The sequence below is a fragment of the Salmo salar genome, chromosome 20 (assembly GCF_965601325.2).
Source record: "Salmo salar chromosome 20, fSalSal1, whole genome shotgun sequence".
Lineage (NCBI taxonomy): Eukaryota > Metazoa > Chordata > Actinopteri > Salmoniformes > Salmonidae > Salmo > Salmo salar.
In genome coordinates, this window is record NC_138310.1 from 45,456,695 (window position 1) to 45,470,849 (window position 14,155).

The 14,155-nt window shown below is 43.3% G+C and overlaps 1 protein-coding gene across 4 annotated transcripts in view; it reads left to right on the forward strand.

The window, feature by feature from the left end:
• The first annotated feature begins 3,249 nt into the window (after positions 1 to 3,249).
• The window catches only part of LOC123729160 (myeloid leukemia factor 1), a 32,556-nt gene continuing 21,650 nt past the window's right edge, over positions 3,250 to 14,155 (forward strand). Inside the window, exons 1-2 of one of the 4 annotated variants that reach the window (XM_045703358.2) lie at positions 3,250 to 3,326; positions 13,761 to 13,923. In XM_045703358.2, coding sequence (XP_045559314.1) covers positions 13,798 to 13,923 — 126 coding nt within the window. In that variant the 5' untranslated portion in view covers positions 3,250 to 3,326; positions 13,761 to 13,797. Of the gene's footprint in view, positions 3,327 to 3,990; positions 4,189 to 13,760; positions 13,924 to 14,155 lie in introns of those variants that run through there. The other 3 variants (XM_082966460.1, XM_045703353.2, XM_045703356.2) reach the window with 3 other exon arrangements.

Consider the following 14,155-nt stretch of genomic DNA (forward strand, 5'->3'; position numbering starts at 1 on the left):
CCACAGGAAGTAGGGGTTCTGTAGCACCCCTTGATAAATCTAAATAAAAACAATAATACAAATGTAAAAAATTGGGGGAATTATTTTTTTTTATCACAAAAGTAGTGCACTGGACCTTCACTAGTATTAATGGTCAAAATAAAGAGGTTTGTAGCAGGGCAACAAAAAGTAGTTGTATAATTAAGAACAGTATCGTGCAGGATTCAATAGTTGGAATTTTTTGAGTAATTGCCCTGTGCCTTTCTCTGTGATTGTCATTCTAATAGAATCCAGAAAGAACAAAACCAGTACTCAAACATTTACAACAAAAGGTGCAAAGTTATGGGCAAAGACACAAAACATCCACATCAAATTAAATATTTTTCTTGAACAAATAACATGGAAAACAGACACTTTTTGTGCAATATGAATGTACCATCCTTACAAGCTACTTAATGTAAATGTACATTACTGTATTGTACATAGGCTGGTCATCTAGGTTTGTACCTGTAGACTTTCCATCACTATGAAGAAAAACAATGCACAATGCAGTGTCATGACGTTGGCCTCTTTTGGTACAGGGAGGACAGTTGACCCCCTCCCTTTTGCCCCCCCCACCACCACCCCCAACCCAGGCCCTGTGTGAAAGGGTTGTAAAAACTCTAAAATTCCAGGAGAGTCTCTGGCCACATGGCCCATAGAGAGACACAGGAAATTCTTCCAACTCATAGAATTGGAGAGCCAAGCGACATTTTGTGTTCTGGAGAAGGTATGGAAGATTGGTGAAGAATCCAGCTACGAACTGATCCGCTTGGTACAATTTTGTGATACTCAGAAGAGACAATATAGCCATATTACCATAAAACTGTTTATATAATAGACTCAGCTTGAGACTTGCATCATAATGGGTGGATAGAATGTATTAATAAGGATGAAGCTTTTATAATACACATGAGATGCTATTGTACTGATATTAATGTGATAGAATTGTATTTCTGTAACCAAGTCTAGCTCAGTCATAGGCACGCCCCAGGGACACATACAGGACCAGGCGTCATTTGACAAGCCTGTTCGATGGGCACTATAAAACACTCCCTGATTTACATTTCTTCAGACCAGGCCTACACTCCGTGGCCTATAGGTTTTACCATCCAATTCCTCTACTGAAAGTGAACCATACCACGTGGTTAACTTTTAGACTATTGATACCGACAGAATAAGAACAAGTCTTTGATATTAATTATTAGTCTGCAGCTAAGTAAATTATATCATTGAACGCGAAGACCAACGAAACAACCATTCGATGACGACATTAATGAATGTCGCTTTGAAAGATCCATTCTAACCGAGAGAGAGACTCCATCAGAACTACTCTCCAACAAGAATCAGAACGACACACTGAGTGTAAATATATATTGATTGCAATTGTTCCCGAATGAGTGAGCCTTCAATTGTTAATATTAATGAACTCTGTGTGCCACAGCTGACCTTTTATGATCCATTGTTCAACAGGCCGACCTGCCTGTTTAGCCCACAAGGGCTACCAATCCTTTGTGACGATAATTACTGTTTGTATGTTTTCTGTTAATTACTTAGTGTAGTAAATAAATGATTTTAAGACAATTGATGTATGGATGATTTTAGTAAAGACTGGGTTCGTGCAGATACAACAATTTACGACGTTTGGAATGAGACTGGACTAAAGGTAAAATACACCATTTAAACCAGAAGATAATTGGCCTTTACAAGAATAGAATATTATAGTACAGGAAAGTTATATTAGGAAAATTATAGCTTTGTAATCTGAATATTCTCCTTGGTGCCCCGATCTCCTAGTTAATTACAATTAAACGATTAATCCGTTTAATCGTGTGATAATAATTACAGGGAGCTAATTGATAAACATGTCTTCAGTTTAATGGTACCCCCAAAGACACGACAGCAGTAACTGGGTACATTGAGACATCAAGTGGTTTGTGATGATGTGGCTCAGTTGGTAGAACATGGCACTTGTTGGATTGATTCCCACAGGGGACCAGCACAAAAAGTATAAAAACGTATGCACTCACTAGTGTAAATTGCTCTGGATAAGAGCCTCTACTAAAATGGAAAAGGAATGAATAAACCATTTCAGTTTTCAAATAGAAATAAGTTGCATTTGCAAAGTATTTCAAGAAACTGGAAAACATATATCAAGTAAATATTCCACAAGTATTATCAGAATAACTATTTTGTACATATAATTATCAGAATCAAGTTACACATGCTGGTAAACACTCAAATACATTTAGTTTAAAAAAATTACAATAGTAGTGCACTGAGCCTTTACTAGTAGCAGCTGACTGACAAAGAAGTCTTCAGCGCAGGCCAAAAACATCGCGGCCCCCTGACAAAAAAGGTTTTGTCTTACGCTTGTTTTGTGCCAATAAATTGAAGTTGAATATCGCTAAATGTGTCAGTTTAATTAAATGTGCAATAAAAAAAAGTACAGTGCCTAGGCCTATTTAATGAAATCCTGGTCTCAGGCACTACATTGTAGTGCTAGCTGTGCCACTAGAGATTCTGGGTTCGATTCCATCTAGCAGCCGGCCGCGACCGGGAGACCAATGGGGCGGTGCACAATTGGCCCAGCGTCCTCCGGGTTAGGGGAGGGATGTCCTTGTCTCATCGTGTACTAGCGACTCCTGTTTCGGGACGGTCGCAGTGCACGCTGACATGGTCGCCAGGTGTACGGAAAGGTGTTTCCTCCGACACATTGGTGCGGCTGGCTTCCAGGTTAATAGGGCCTTGTGTCAAGAAGCTGGTTGGGTTGTGTATTGGAGGACGCACGGCTCTCGACCTTCGCCTCTCCCAAGACGAGACGAGACTGTAACTACCAATTGGATAGCATGAAATTGGGGAGAAAAAGAGGTAATAAAATTAAGAGAGGAGGGACAAATAACATGACTGAAATGAGCATAAAAAATTGCAAAAATGTAAGCAAGTCATGATGATCAGCATATGTGCGAGGAATGAGACAGGTTTCTTTCCTCTCATTAATGAGATGCAACTTATGGACTGTAGCTCGATTGAATCTTGTAGGCCAATATTTTCCGTATGTTTATTTATCTCTCATTATAGAGTCCTAGCCACTTTGAACAACACATGATACTGCCTTCTCACAAAGTAATTACCGTGTCGTTACCGCAGCAGTTCATAACGGTATTGTTGGTTGTTTCCACTTCACTATGGCACACCCAAACAACGGAAGTGATGGATTCGACTTCCGCTTTACTTCCCTACTGCATGGCAAACTTGCCAGAGTAAATTATTTGAAAGAGACACTTTATAGAGTATAAAAGTCAAGTGTAAGTGTATACGTGTAATTTTATATGTATTTCTTTCAAGTTCGTTAACGTTAGCTAGACTTACTAGTAGGCTAGTTCTGTTGCAATAATAATGTTGTGTTGTGTCGGAGCCATCCACCCAGCCGATTACTATAATGATAAACTATAGGCTACATAACTCTAACACGTTGGTGAGCATCCACACTAGAGGAACGATTATCGTTCTATAGTCCTGTCAATCAACAGATTACGCATCCTACTGCACGTTGCCTATTAATAAAATAGTAGCATAAAATCATTCATGAGGTCGCTAACGCACAGATACTGGTTCAGACCATTCAGTGCTTTCAGGGTGTGTTCATTGTCATAGTGACAACTGCAAATACAACTATGTACAGTACATGTAGACCCAATGAAAAGTAATATAGTACATCGTATTTAAATTGATCAATTCAACAACAAACGCCATTTAGCCTACACATCTTTTACAGCATTGCCTCGTTGCTTAAGTGGCACACGCTTGTAAAATATGGCAAAACATGGTATATCTTTCTCTGAAGCGAGCTGCGTTGTCATGGCAGCAACTGACAACATAACGTTCTTCTGATAGATCTTGAGCGAGCTGTGAATAGCCAGCCAATCAGATGGCTCGACGGAGGTCATGTGGCTCCTGGTTCATAAAGCCCAACGTTCTGAAGTGTAGCAAGGTTCCATAGTAACTTCGTTGACACAGTGGGAGCTTGGCTGTCGTACACTGGCTAGTAGAAGCCGCTTCATAGCGCGAAACAGAAAATAGATATTTCACACTTCACTTTTCCTCTCCAACACCCGTGGAAATGTTTAACAGTCTTCTCAGGGAATTTGACGAGGACCCTTTCTTCTCGTAAGTAGTATCAATATTGTATTCTGCCACTCATTAATTCGACAGTATGAAGATTTTTTTTCTCGAAAAAATTATGTTTATTTTAAATTCCAGTCAACACCACTTTGAACGACACGTTGTTTCAGATAATGGACAATAACGACTGTATGCTACCCACCCCTTGTCTACAATGACAGTCTGTAGGCTATTGTTAATCATGTTATATTTTAAGAGCCACATTCACAATTAATAGTTTGCAGATATTATTATGGGGCAGTTGTGTGCCCAATTTCAATGCTTTGTTATCAGCATAGCCTATTCCCTTATATTATATCAGCTGTTCCAGATTTAAAAACAGCTTCTATCTCCAGGCCATCAGACTGTTGAACAGCCATCACTTGCTGGCTACCTGCACTGTACTCTGCCCTCCACCTTGATACTTTTCCCCCATGTAAATATAGTCACCTCATATTCTGTTAATATACTGTTGTTTACTCCCTATGTATGTATATACTGTATTCTAGAAATAGCTCATCCTAATATACCTAGCTACTACTGAACATACAATTTTCCTTTCAAATTATATACTGTCAGTGTCTATATTTAAATTCTGGATTTTGAAGCTGTTCACTCTAATATGTCTACCCCTGGATTGTTAATTGGACTCATTCTGTCATTTCTTGATTTGTTGTTTACATTTTTTAGTATTTGTGTATTTGTGTTGAATTTCCTAGACATTCTACTGCACTGTTGGAGCTAGTAACATAAGCATTTCGCTGCACCTGTTTAAACACCTGAAGAACTGATTGGAGATATTACTAAATTTAAATGACAACTAATGCACACTGAAATCCATGTTTGATGTGTGTTAATAGCTACTGGTTGACATGTAGGCTACAGTAATAGCATGGTACTTACTACTCAAGGAATAGAGTTACTGGTGTCAGCAAAATATTGGTTCATGTTTTTCATTAGTGAATATATGCTTTGAGTAAGTGTAGCCACTCCCCAGGAAAACTTTGAGAATGTAATATCTATTAATCACCTGCCTTAGACCCTTGTCATACACTATATGGCTAAAAGTATGTGGACACCTGCTCATCGAACATCTTATTCCAAAATCATGGTCATTAATATGGAGTTGGTCCCACCTTTGCTGCTATAACAGCCTCCACTCTTCTTGGAAGGCTTTCCACTAAATGTTGGAACATTGCTGCAGGGACTTGCTTCCATTCAGCCACAAGAACATTAGTGAGGTCAATGTTGGGTGATTAGGCCTGGCTCGTAGTCTGCGTTCCAATTCATCCCAAAGCTGTTCGATAGGGTTGAGGTCAGGGCTCTCTGCAGGCCAGTCAAGTTCTTCCACACCGACAAACCATTTCTGTATGGACCTCGCTTTGTGCATGGGGGCATTGTCATGCAGAAACAGGAAAGGACCTTCCCCAAACTGTTGCCACAAAGTTGGATGCACATAATCGTCTAGAATGTCATTGTATGCTGTAGCATTAAGATTTCCCTTCACTGGAACTAAGGGGCCTAGCCCGAACCATGAAAAACAGCTCTAAACCATTATTCCGATTCCACCAAATTTTACAGTTGGCACTACGTATTGGGGCAGGTAGCGTTCTCCTGGTATCCGCTAAATCCCGATTCGTTTGTGGTGACGAGTGATTCATCACTCCAGAGAACGCATTTCCACTGCTCCAGAGTCCAAAGGTGGCGAGCTTTCCACCACTCCAGCCGACGCTTAATATTGGGCATGGTGATCTTAGGCTTATGTGCAGCTCCTTGGCTATGGAAACGCATTTCATGACGCTCCCGACAAACAGTTCTTGTGCCGACGTTGCTTCCAGAGGCAATTTGGAACTCAGTAGTGAGTTTTGCAACCGAGGACAGACTATTTTTACGCCCTACGCGCTTCAGCACTCAGCGGTCCCATTCTGTTAGCTTGTGTGACCTACCACTTTTTTTAAAATGTATTTTATTTCATCATTATTTAACCAGGTAGGCCAGTTGAGAACAAGTTCTCATTTACAACTGTGACCTGACCAAGATAAAGCAAAGCAGTGTGACAAAACAACAACACAGAGTTACACATGGGATAAACATACGTACAGTCAATAACACAATAGAAAAGGTGTGCAAATGTAGTAAGATTAGGGAGGTAAGGCAATAAATAGGCCATAGAGGCGAAATAATTACAATTTAGCATTAACACTGGAGTGATAGATGTGCAGATGATGATGTGCAAGTAGAGATACTGGGGTGCAAAAGAGCAAAACAATAAATAACAAAATGGGGATGAGGTAGTTCGGTGTGCTATTTACAGATGGGCTGTGTACAGGTACAGTGATCGGTAAGCTGCTCTGACAGCTGATGATTAAAGTTAGAGCGAGAGACATTAGTTTCCAGCTTCAGTGATTTTTGCAGTTCGTTCCAGTCATTGGTAGCAGAGAACTGGAAGGAAAGGCGGCCAAACGAGGAGTTTGCTTTGGGGATGACCAGTGAAATATACCTGCTGGATCGCGGGCTACGGGTAGGTGTTGCTATGGTGACCAGTGAGCTGAGATAAGGCTGGGTTTTACCTAGCAAAGATTTATAGATGACCTGGAGCCAGTGGGTTTGGCGACAAATATGAAGCGAGGGCCAACCAATGAGAGCATACAGCTCACAGTGGTGAGTAGTATATGGGGCTTTGGTGACAAAACGGTGACAAAACGGCACTGTGATTAGACTGCATCTAATTTGCTGAGTAGAATGTTGGAGGATATTTTATAAATGACATCGCCAAAGTCAAGGATCAGTAGGATAGTCAGTTTTATGAGGGTATGTTTGGCAGCATGAGTGAAGGAGGCTTTGTTGCGAAATAGGAAGCTGATTCTAGATTTAATTTTGGATTGGAGATGCTTAATGTGAGTCTGGAAGGAGAGTTTACAGTCTATCCAGACACCTCGGTATTTGTAGTTGTCCACATATTCTAAGTCAGAACCTTTCCAGAGTAGTGATGCTAGTCGGGTGGGCGGGTGCGGGCAGCAATCGGTTGAAGAGCATGCATTTAGCTTTACTAGCATTTAAAAGCAGTTGGAGGCCATGGAAGACGTGTTGTATGGCATTGAAGCTCATTTGAAGGTTTGTTAACAAAGTGTCCAAAGAAGGGCCAGATGTATACAGAAGGGTGTCGTCTGTGTAGAGGTGGTTTAGAAAATCACCAGCAGCAAGAGTGACATCATTGATATATATATACAGAGAAAAGAGTTGGCCCGAGAATTTAACCCTGTGGCACCCCCATAGAGACTGCCAGAGGTCCGGACAATAGGCGATTTGACACACTGAACTCTATCTGAGAAGTAGTTGGTGAACCAGGCGAGGCAGTCGTTTGAGAAACCAAGGCTGTTTTGTCTGCCGATAAGAATGCGGTGATTGACAGAGTCGAAAGCCTTGGCCAGGTCGATGAAGACGGCTGTACAGTACTGTCTTTTATCGATGGCGGTTATGATATCGTTTAGGACCTTGAGCGTGGCTGAGGTGCACCCATGACCAGCTCGGAAACCAGATTGCATAGTGGAGAAAGTAAGGTGGGATTTGAAATGGTTGGTGATCTGTTTGTTAACTTGGCTTTCGAAGATTTTAGAAAGGCAGGGCAGGATGGATATAGGTCTATAATAGTTTGGGTATAGAGTGTCTCCCCCTTTGAAGAGGGGGATGACCGCGGCAGGTTTCCAATCTTTGGAGATCTCAGACGATACGAAAGAGATGTTGAACAGGCTAGTAATAGAGGTTGCAACAATTTCAGGTGGATAATTTTAGAAAGAGAGGGTCCAGATTGTTTAGCCCAGCTGATTTGTAGGGATCCAGATTTTGCAGCTCTTTCAGAACATCAGCTGTCTGGATTTGGGTGAAGGAGAAGCGGGGGGGAGGGGGCTTGGGCAAGTTTCTGCGGGGATGCAGAACTTTTGGCTGGGGTAGGGGTAGCCAGGTGGAAAGCATGGCCAGCCTTAGAAAAATGCTTTTTGAAATGATCGATTATCGTAGATTTATTGGTGGTGACCGTGTTTCCTAGCCTCAGTGCAGTGGGCTGCTGGGAGGAGGTGCTCTTATTCTCCATGGACTTTACAGTGTCCCAAAACGTTTTGGAATTAGTGCTACAGGATGCAAATTTCTGTTTGAAAAAGCTAGCCTTAGCTTTCATAACTGACTGTGTATATTGGTTCCTGACTTCCCGGAAAAGTTGTATATCGCGGGGGCTATTCGATGCTAATGCAGTACGCCACAGGATGTTTTTGTGCTGGTCAAGGGCAGTCAAGTCTGGAGTGAACGAAGGGGTATATCTGTTCTTAGTTCTACATTTTTTGAATGGGGCATGCTTATTTAGGATGGTGAGGAAAGCACTTTTAAAGAGCTACCACGCATCCTCTACTGACAGGATGAGGTCATTATCCTTCCAGGATACCCGTGCCAGGTTGATTAGAAAGGCCTGTTTGCTGACTTGTTTAAGGGAGAGTTTGACAGTGGACCCATTACTGACGCAGGCAATGAGGCAGTGATCGCTGAAATCCTTGTTGTATTTAGAGTAGAAGTTGGTCAGGATGATATCTATGAGGGTGCCCATGGTTATAGATTTAGGGTTGTACCTGGTAGGTTCCTTGATAATTTGTGTGAGATTGAGGGCATCTAGCTTAGATTGTAGGATGGCCGGGGTGTTAAACATATCCCAGTTTAGGTCACCTAACAGTACGAACTCTGAAGATGGATGGGGGGCAATCAATTCACATATGGTGTTCAGGGCACAGCTGGGGGCTGAGGGGGGTCTATATCAAGCGGCAACGGTGAGAAACTTATTTCTGGAAAGGTGGATTTTTAAAAGTAGAAGCTCGAATTATTTGGGCAGAGACCTGTGACAGAACTCTGTAGGCTATATCTGCAGTAGATTGCAACTCCGTCCCCTTTCGCAGTTCTAACTTGTCGGAAAATGTTGTTGTTGGGGATGGAAATTTCAGCATTTTTGGTGGCCTTCCTAAGCCAGGATTCAGACACGGCTAGGACATCAGGGTTGGCGGAGTGTGCTAAAGCAGTGAATTAAACAAACTTAGGGAGGAGGCTTCTGATGTTAACATGCATGAAACCAATGCTTTTACGGTTACAGAAGTCAACAAATGAGATCGCCTTGGGAATGGGTGTGGTTCTGGGGGCTACAGGGCCTGGGTTGACCTCTACATCACCAGAGGAACAGAGGAGGAGTAGGATAAGGGTACAGCTAAAGGCTATAAGAACTGGTTGTCTAGTGCGTTGGGGACAGAGAATAAAAGGAGCAGATTTCTTGGTGTGGTAGAATAGATTCTGGGCATAATGTCCAGACAAGGGTATGGTAGGATGTGAGTACAGTGGAGGTAAACCTAGGCATTGAGTGACGATGAGAGCGATTGCGTCTCTGGAGGCACCAGTTAAGCCAGGTGAGGTCTCTGCATGTTTGGAGGGTGCGACAAAAGAGCTATCTAAGGCATTTAGGTCGGGGCTTGGGGCTCTACAGTGAAATAAAACAATAACTAACCTAAACAGCAGTAGACAAGGTATATTGACATTAGGGAGAGGTATGTGTAGCCGAGTGATCATAGGGTCCAAATGAGCAGCAATGGGTGAGTCAGGGAGCTGTTCGGTAGTTGCCACTACGCTAGGCAAGCTGGAGCTAGCGGGCCGTGGCCAGCAGATGGGTCTTTGGCGACGTCGCAACTGAAAAGTCTGTTGAAACCACCTAGGACGATTACGTCGGCAGGCCAGTCGTGATGGATCGGCGGAGCTCTGTGTCGGCAATAAAGGGTCCAGGCCAATTGGCAAAAGAGGTATTGTAGCCCAAGAATTAGCTGGTAGACCTCTTCGGCTAACCGGGAGATGGGTCTAGCTCAAGGCTAACTGGTGCTTGCTTCGGGACAGAGGCGCTAGCCAGGAGTAGCCACTCGGATAACAGCTAGCTAGTTAGGATGATCTGGTGTAATGGTCCAGAGCTTGCGGTAGGAATCCGGAGATGTGGTAGAGAAAAAGCAGTCCGATATGCTCTGGGTTGATATCGAGCTGTGCAGACTGGCAGGTATTGACCGAGCTGAAGCTGGCTGATGTCCGAGTTAATGGTGAAGACTGCTAGCAGTGGCTAACTGACTACTAGCTAGTAGCTAGTTAGCTGGCTAGCTCCTGATGGGGGTTCCGGTTCTAAAGTATAAAAATAGCAGATCCGTACCACACTGGGTGAGGCGGGTTGCAGGAGAGTATATTCAGTCCGCGGCTGAGCCGTGACAATAACAGCACTTACAGTTGACCGGGGCAGCTCTAACAGAGCAGAAATGTGATGAACTGACTTGTTGGAAAGGTGGCATCCTATGACGGTGCCACGTTGAAAGCCACTGAGCTCTTCAGTACGGGCCATTCTACTGCCAATGTTTGTCTATGGAGATTGCATGGATGTGTGATTGATTTTATACACCTGTCAGGAACGGGTGTGGCTGAATTAGCTGAATCCACTAGTATGAAGGGGTGTCCACATACTTTCGTGTGTATCTTAGGCCTGGTCTAAAATCAGATAAACGTTACTGTACGACCCCCATCGCCCCATCTTCACAAACCGGCCCTTCCCTCGCAATGCCGGTTGGGTGTTCTTGTTATGACTATTTAGAAAAAAATCCAAATATACAGTACCAGTCAAAAGTTTGGACACACCTACTCATTCAAGGGTTTTTCTTTATTTCTACTATTTTCTACATTGTAGAATAATAGTGAAGACATCAAAACTATGAAATAACACAAATGGAATCATGTAGTAACCAAAAAAGTGTTAAACAAATCAAAATATATTTTATATATATTTGAGATTCTTCAAAGTAGCCACCCTTTGCCCTGATGACAGCTTTGCATACTCTTGGCATTCTCTCAACCAGCCTGGAATGCATTTCAATGAACAGGTGTTAATTTGTGGAATTTCTTTCCTTCTTAATGCGTTTGAGCCAATCAGTTGTGTTTTGACAAGATAGGGGTGGATATACAGAAGATAGCCCTATTTGGTAAAAGACCAAGTCCAAATTATGGCAAGAACAGCTCAAATAAGCAAAGAGAAATGACAGTCCATCATTACTTTGAGACATGAAGGTCAGTCAATACGGAAAATGTCAAGAACTTTCTTCAAGTGCAGTCGCAAAACCATCGAGCGCTATGATGAAACTGTCTCTCATGAGGACCGCCACAGAAAAGGAAGACCCAGAGTTACCTCTGCTGCAGAGAATAATTTCATTAGAGTTACTAGACTCAGATTGCAGCCCAAATAAATGTTTCACAAGGTTCAAGTAGCAGACACATCTCAACATCAACTGTTCAGAGGAGGCTGCGTTCATCAAGGCAAAGGGTGGCAACTTTGAAGAATCTCTAATATAAAATATATTTAGATTTGTGTAACACTTTTTTGGTTACTACATGATTCCATATGTGTTATTTCATAGTTTTGTTGTCTTCATTATTGTTCTACAATGTAGAAAATAGTAGAAATAAAGAAAAACCATTGAATGAGTAGGTGTGTCCAAACTTTTGACTGGTACTGTATATTCCAGTCAAAATATATACACTGCTCAAAAAAATAAAGGGAACACTTAAACAACACAATGTAACTCCAAGTCAATCACACTTCTGTGAAATCAAACTGTCCACTTAGGAAGCAACACTGATTGACAATAAATTTCACATGCTGTTGTGCAAATGGAATAGACAACAGCTGGAAATTATAGGCAATTAGCAAGACACCCCCAATAAAGGAGTGGTTCAGCAGGTGGGACCACAGACCACTTCTCAGTTCCTATGCTTCCTGGCTGATGTTTTGGTCACTTTTGAATGCTGGTGGTGCTTTCACTCTAGTGGTAGCATGAGACGGAGTCTACAACCCACACAAGTGGCTCAGGTAGTGCAGCTCATCCAGGATGGCACATCAATGCGAGCTGTGGCAAGAAGGTTTGCTGTGTCTGTCAGCGTAGTGTCCAGAGCATGGAAGCGCTACCAGGAGACAGGCCAGTACATCAGGAGACGTGGAGGAGGCCGTAGGAGGGCAACAACCCAGCAGCAGGACCGCTACCTCCGCCTTTGTGCAAGGAGGAGCAGGAGAAGCACTGCCAGAGCCCTGCAAAATGACCCCCAGCAGGCCACAAATGTGCATGTGTCTGCTCAAACGGTCAGAAACAGACTCCATGAGGGTGGTATGAGGGCCCGACGTCCACAGGTGGGGGTTGTGCTTACAGCCCAACACCGTGCAGGACGTTTGGCATTTGCCAGAGAACACCAAGATTGGGAAATTCGCCACTGGCGCCCTGTGCTCTTCACAGATGAAAGCAGGTTCACACTGAGCACGTGACAGACGTGACAGAGTCTGGAGACGCCGTGGAGAAAGTTCTTCTGCCCGCAACATCCTCCAGCATGACCGGTTTGGCGGTGGGTCAGTCATGGTGTGGGGTGGCATTTCTTTGGGGGGCGCACAGCCCTCCATGTGCTCGCCAGAGGTAGCCTGACTGCCATTAGGTACCGAGATGAGATCTTCAGACACCTTGTGAGACCATATGCTGGTGCGGTTGGCCCTGGGTTCCTCCTAATGCAAGACAATGCTAGACTTCATGTGCCTGGAGTGTGTCAGCAGTTCCTGCAAGACGAAGGCATTGATGCTATGGACTGGCCCGCCCGTTCCCCAGACCTGAATCCAATTGAGCACATCTGGGACATCATGTCTCGCTCCATCCACCAACGCCACGTTGCACCACAGACTGTCCAGGAGTTGGCGGATGCTTTAGTCCAGGTCTGGGAGGAGATCCCTCAGGAGACCATCCGCCACCTCATCAGGAGCATGCCCAGGCGTTGTAGGGAGGTCATACAGGCACGTGGAGGCCACACACACTACTGAGCCTCATTTTGACTTGTTTTAAGGATATTACATCAAAGTTGGATCAGCCTGTAGTGTGGTTTTCCACTTTAATTTTGAGTGTGACTCCAAATCCAGACCTCCATGGGTTGATAAATTGGATTTCCATTGATTATTTTTGTGTGATTTTGTTGTCAGCACATTCAACTATGTAAAGAAAAAAGTATTTGATCAGGTTATTTCTTTTATTCAGATCTAGGATGTGTTGTTTAAGTGTTCCCTTTATTTTTTTGAGCAGTATATTTATTTATTTTAGATTTTAAAACATACATTGTACACCGAAATGAAGCCGCTCCAAACACCCCCATACCCTCCTGTTGTCCCCGGAGCGCCACCCATCCACCCTACATCTAGCTATGACTATTTTTACTATTTGCACACAGAAAAAAAAATGCCTTGCACTGATTTGATTGTATGACAGACAGTAAATTATGAAATGGTGAATGCCTGGTGTTAACAAGTTCCCTTCCTTCCTTATTTCCTTCCTTCCTTCCTTCCTTCCTTCCTCTCCCTCCACTTTCCCTTTTTCCAATCTACAGCTCATCAAGGTATGACCATTTTGTTTTTCACTCATCAGCACAGTCATCAATTCTGCAAAGAATTCAGCGGCTCTGGGAACATTTAGGCTGATTCAATCTCCTCTTCCTCTTCTCCACAGGGATCCATTCCAGGCACACAACACACATGTACAACAGATGATGCGGAGTTTATCAGAGCCCTTCGGTCGGGACTTCATGCCCAGTCTGACAGGCGGGTATGACAGGGGCCGCGTAGCCAGGGGCCAACCCAACACTAGCATGGCGCTACAGGAGGACCACAGGGTGAGAACCGATGCTCTGACTGTGACTCACTGACTGGGGTAGGGTAACTAGGGCTAATGTGTTGTTATGGTGACCCAGGTTTGGTCCCACACAATAATATTTCATTTGTAAAGCGCATTTCCCACACTCAGTTAGCATGACTCGAGTAGCCTTGGAGTATTGATATCGGCTAAACACATACAGATCCTAACCAGGATATGTCAGGTCAGGAGAGGGTTGTTGGTTTGAATCT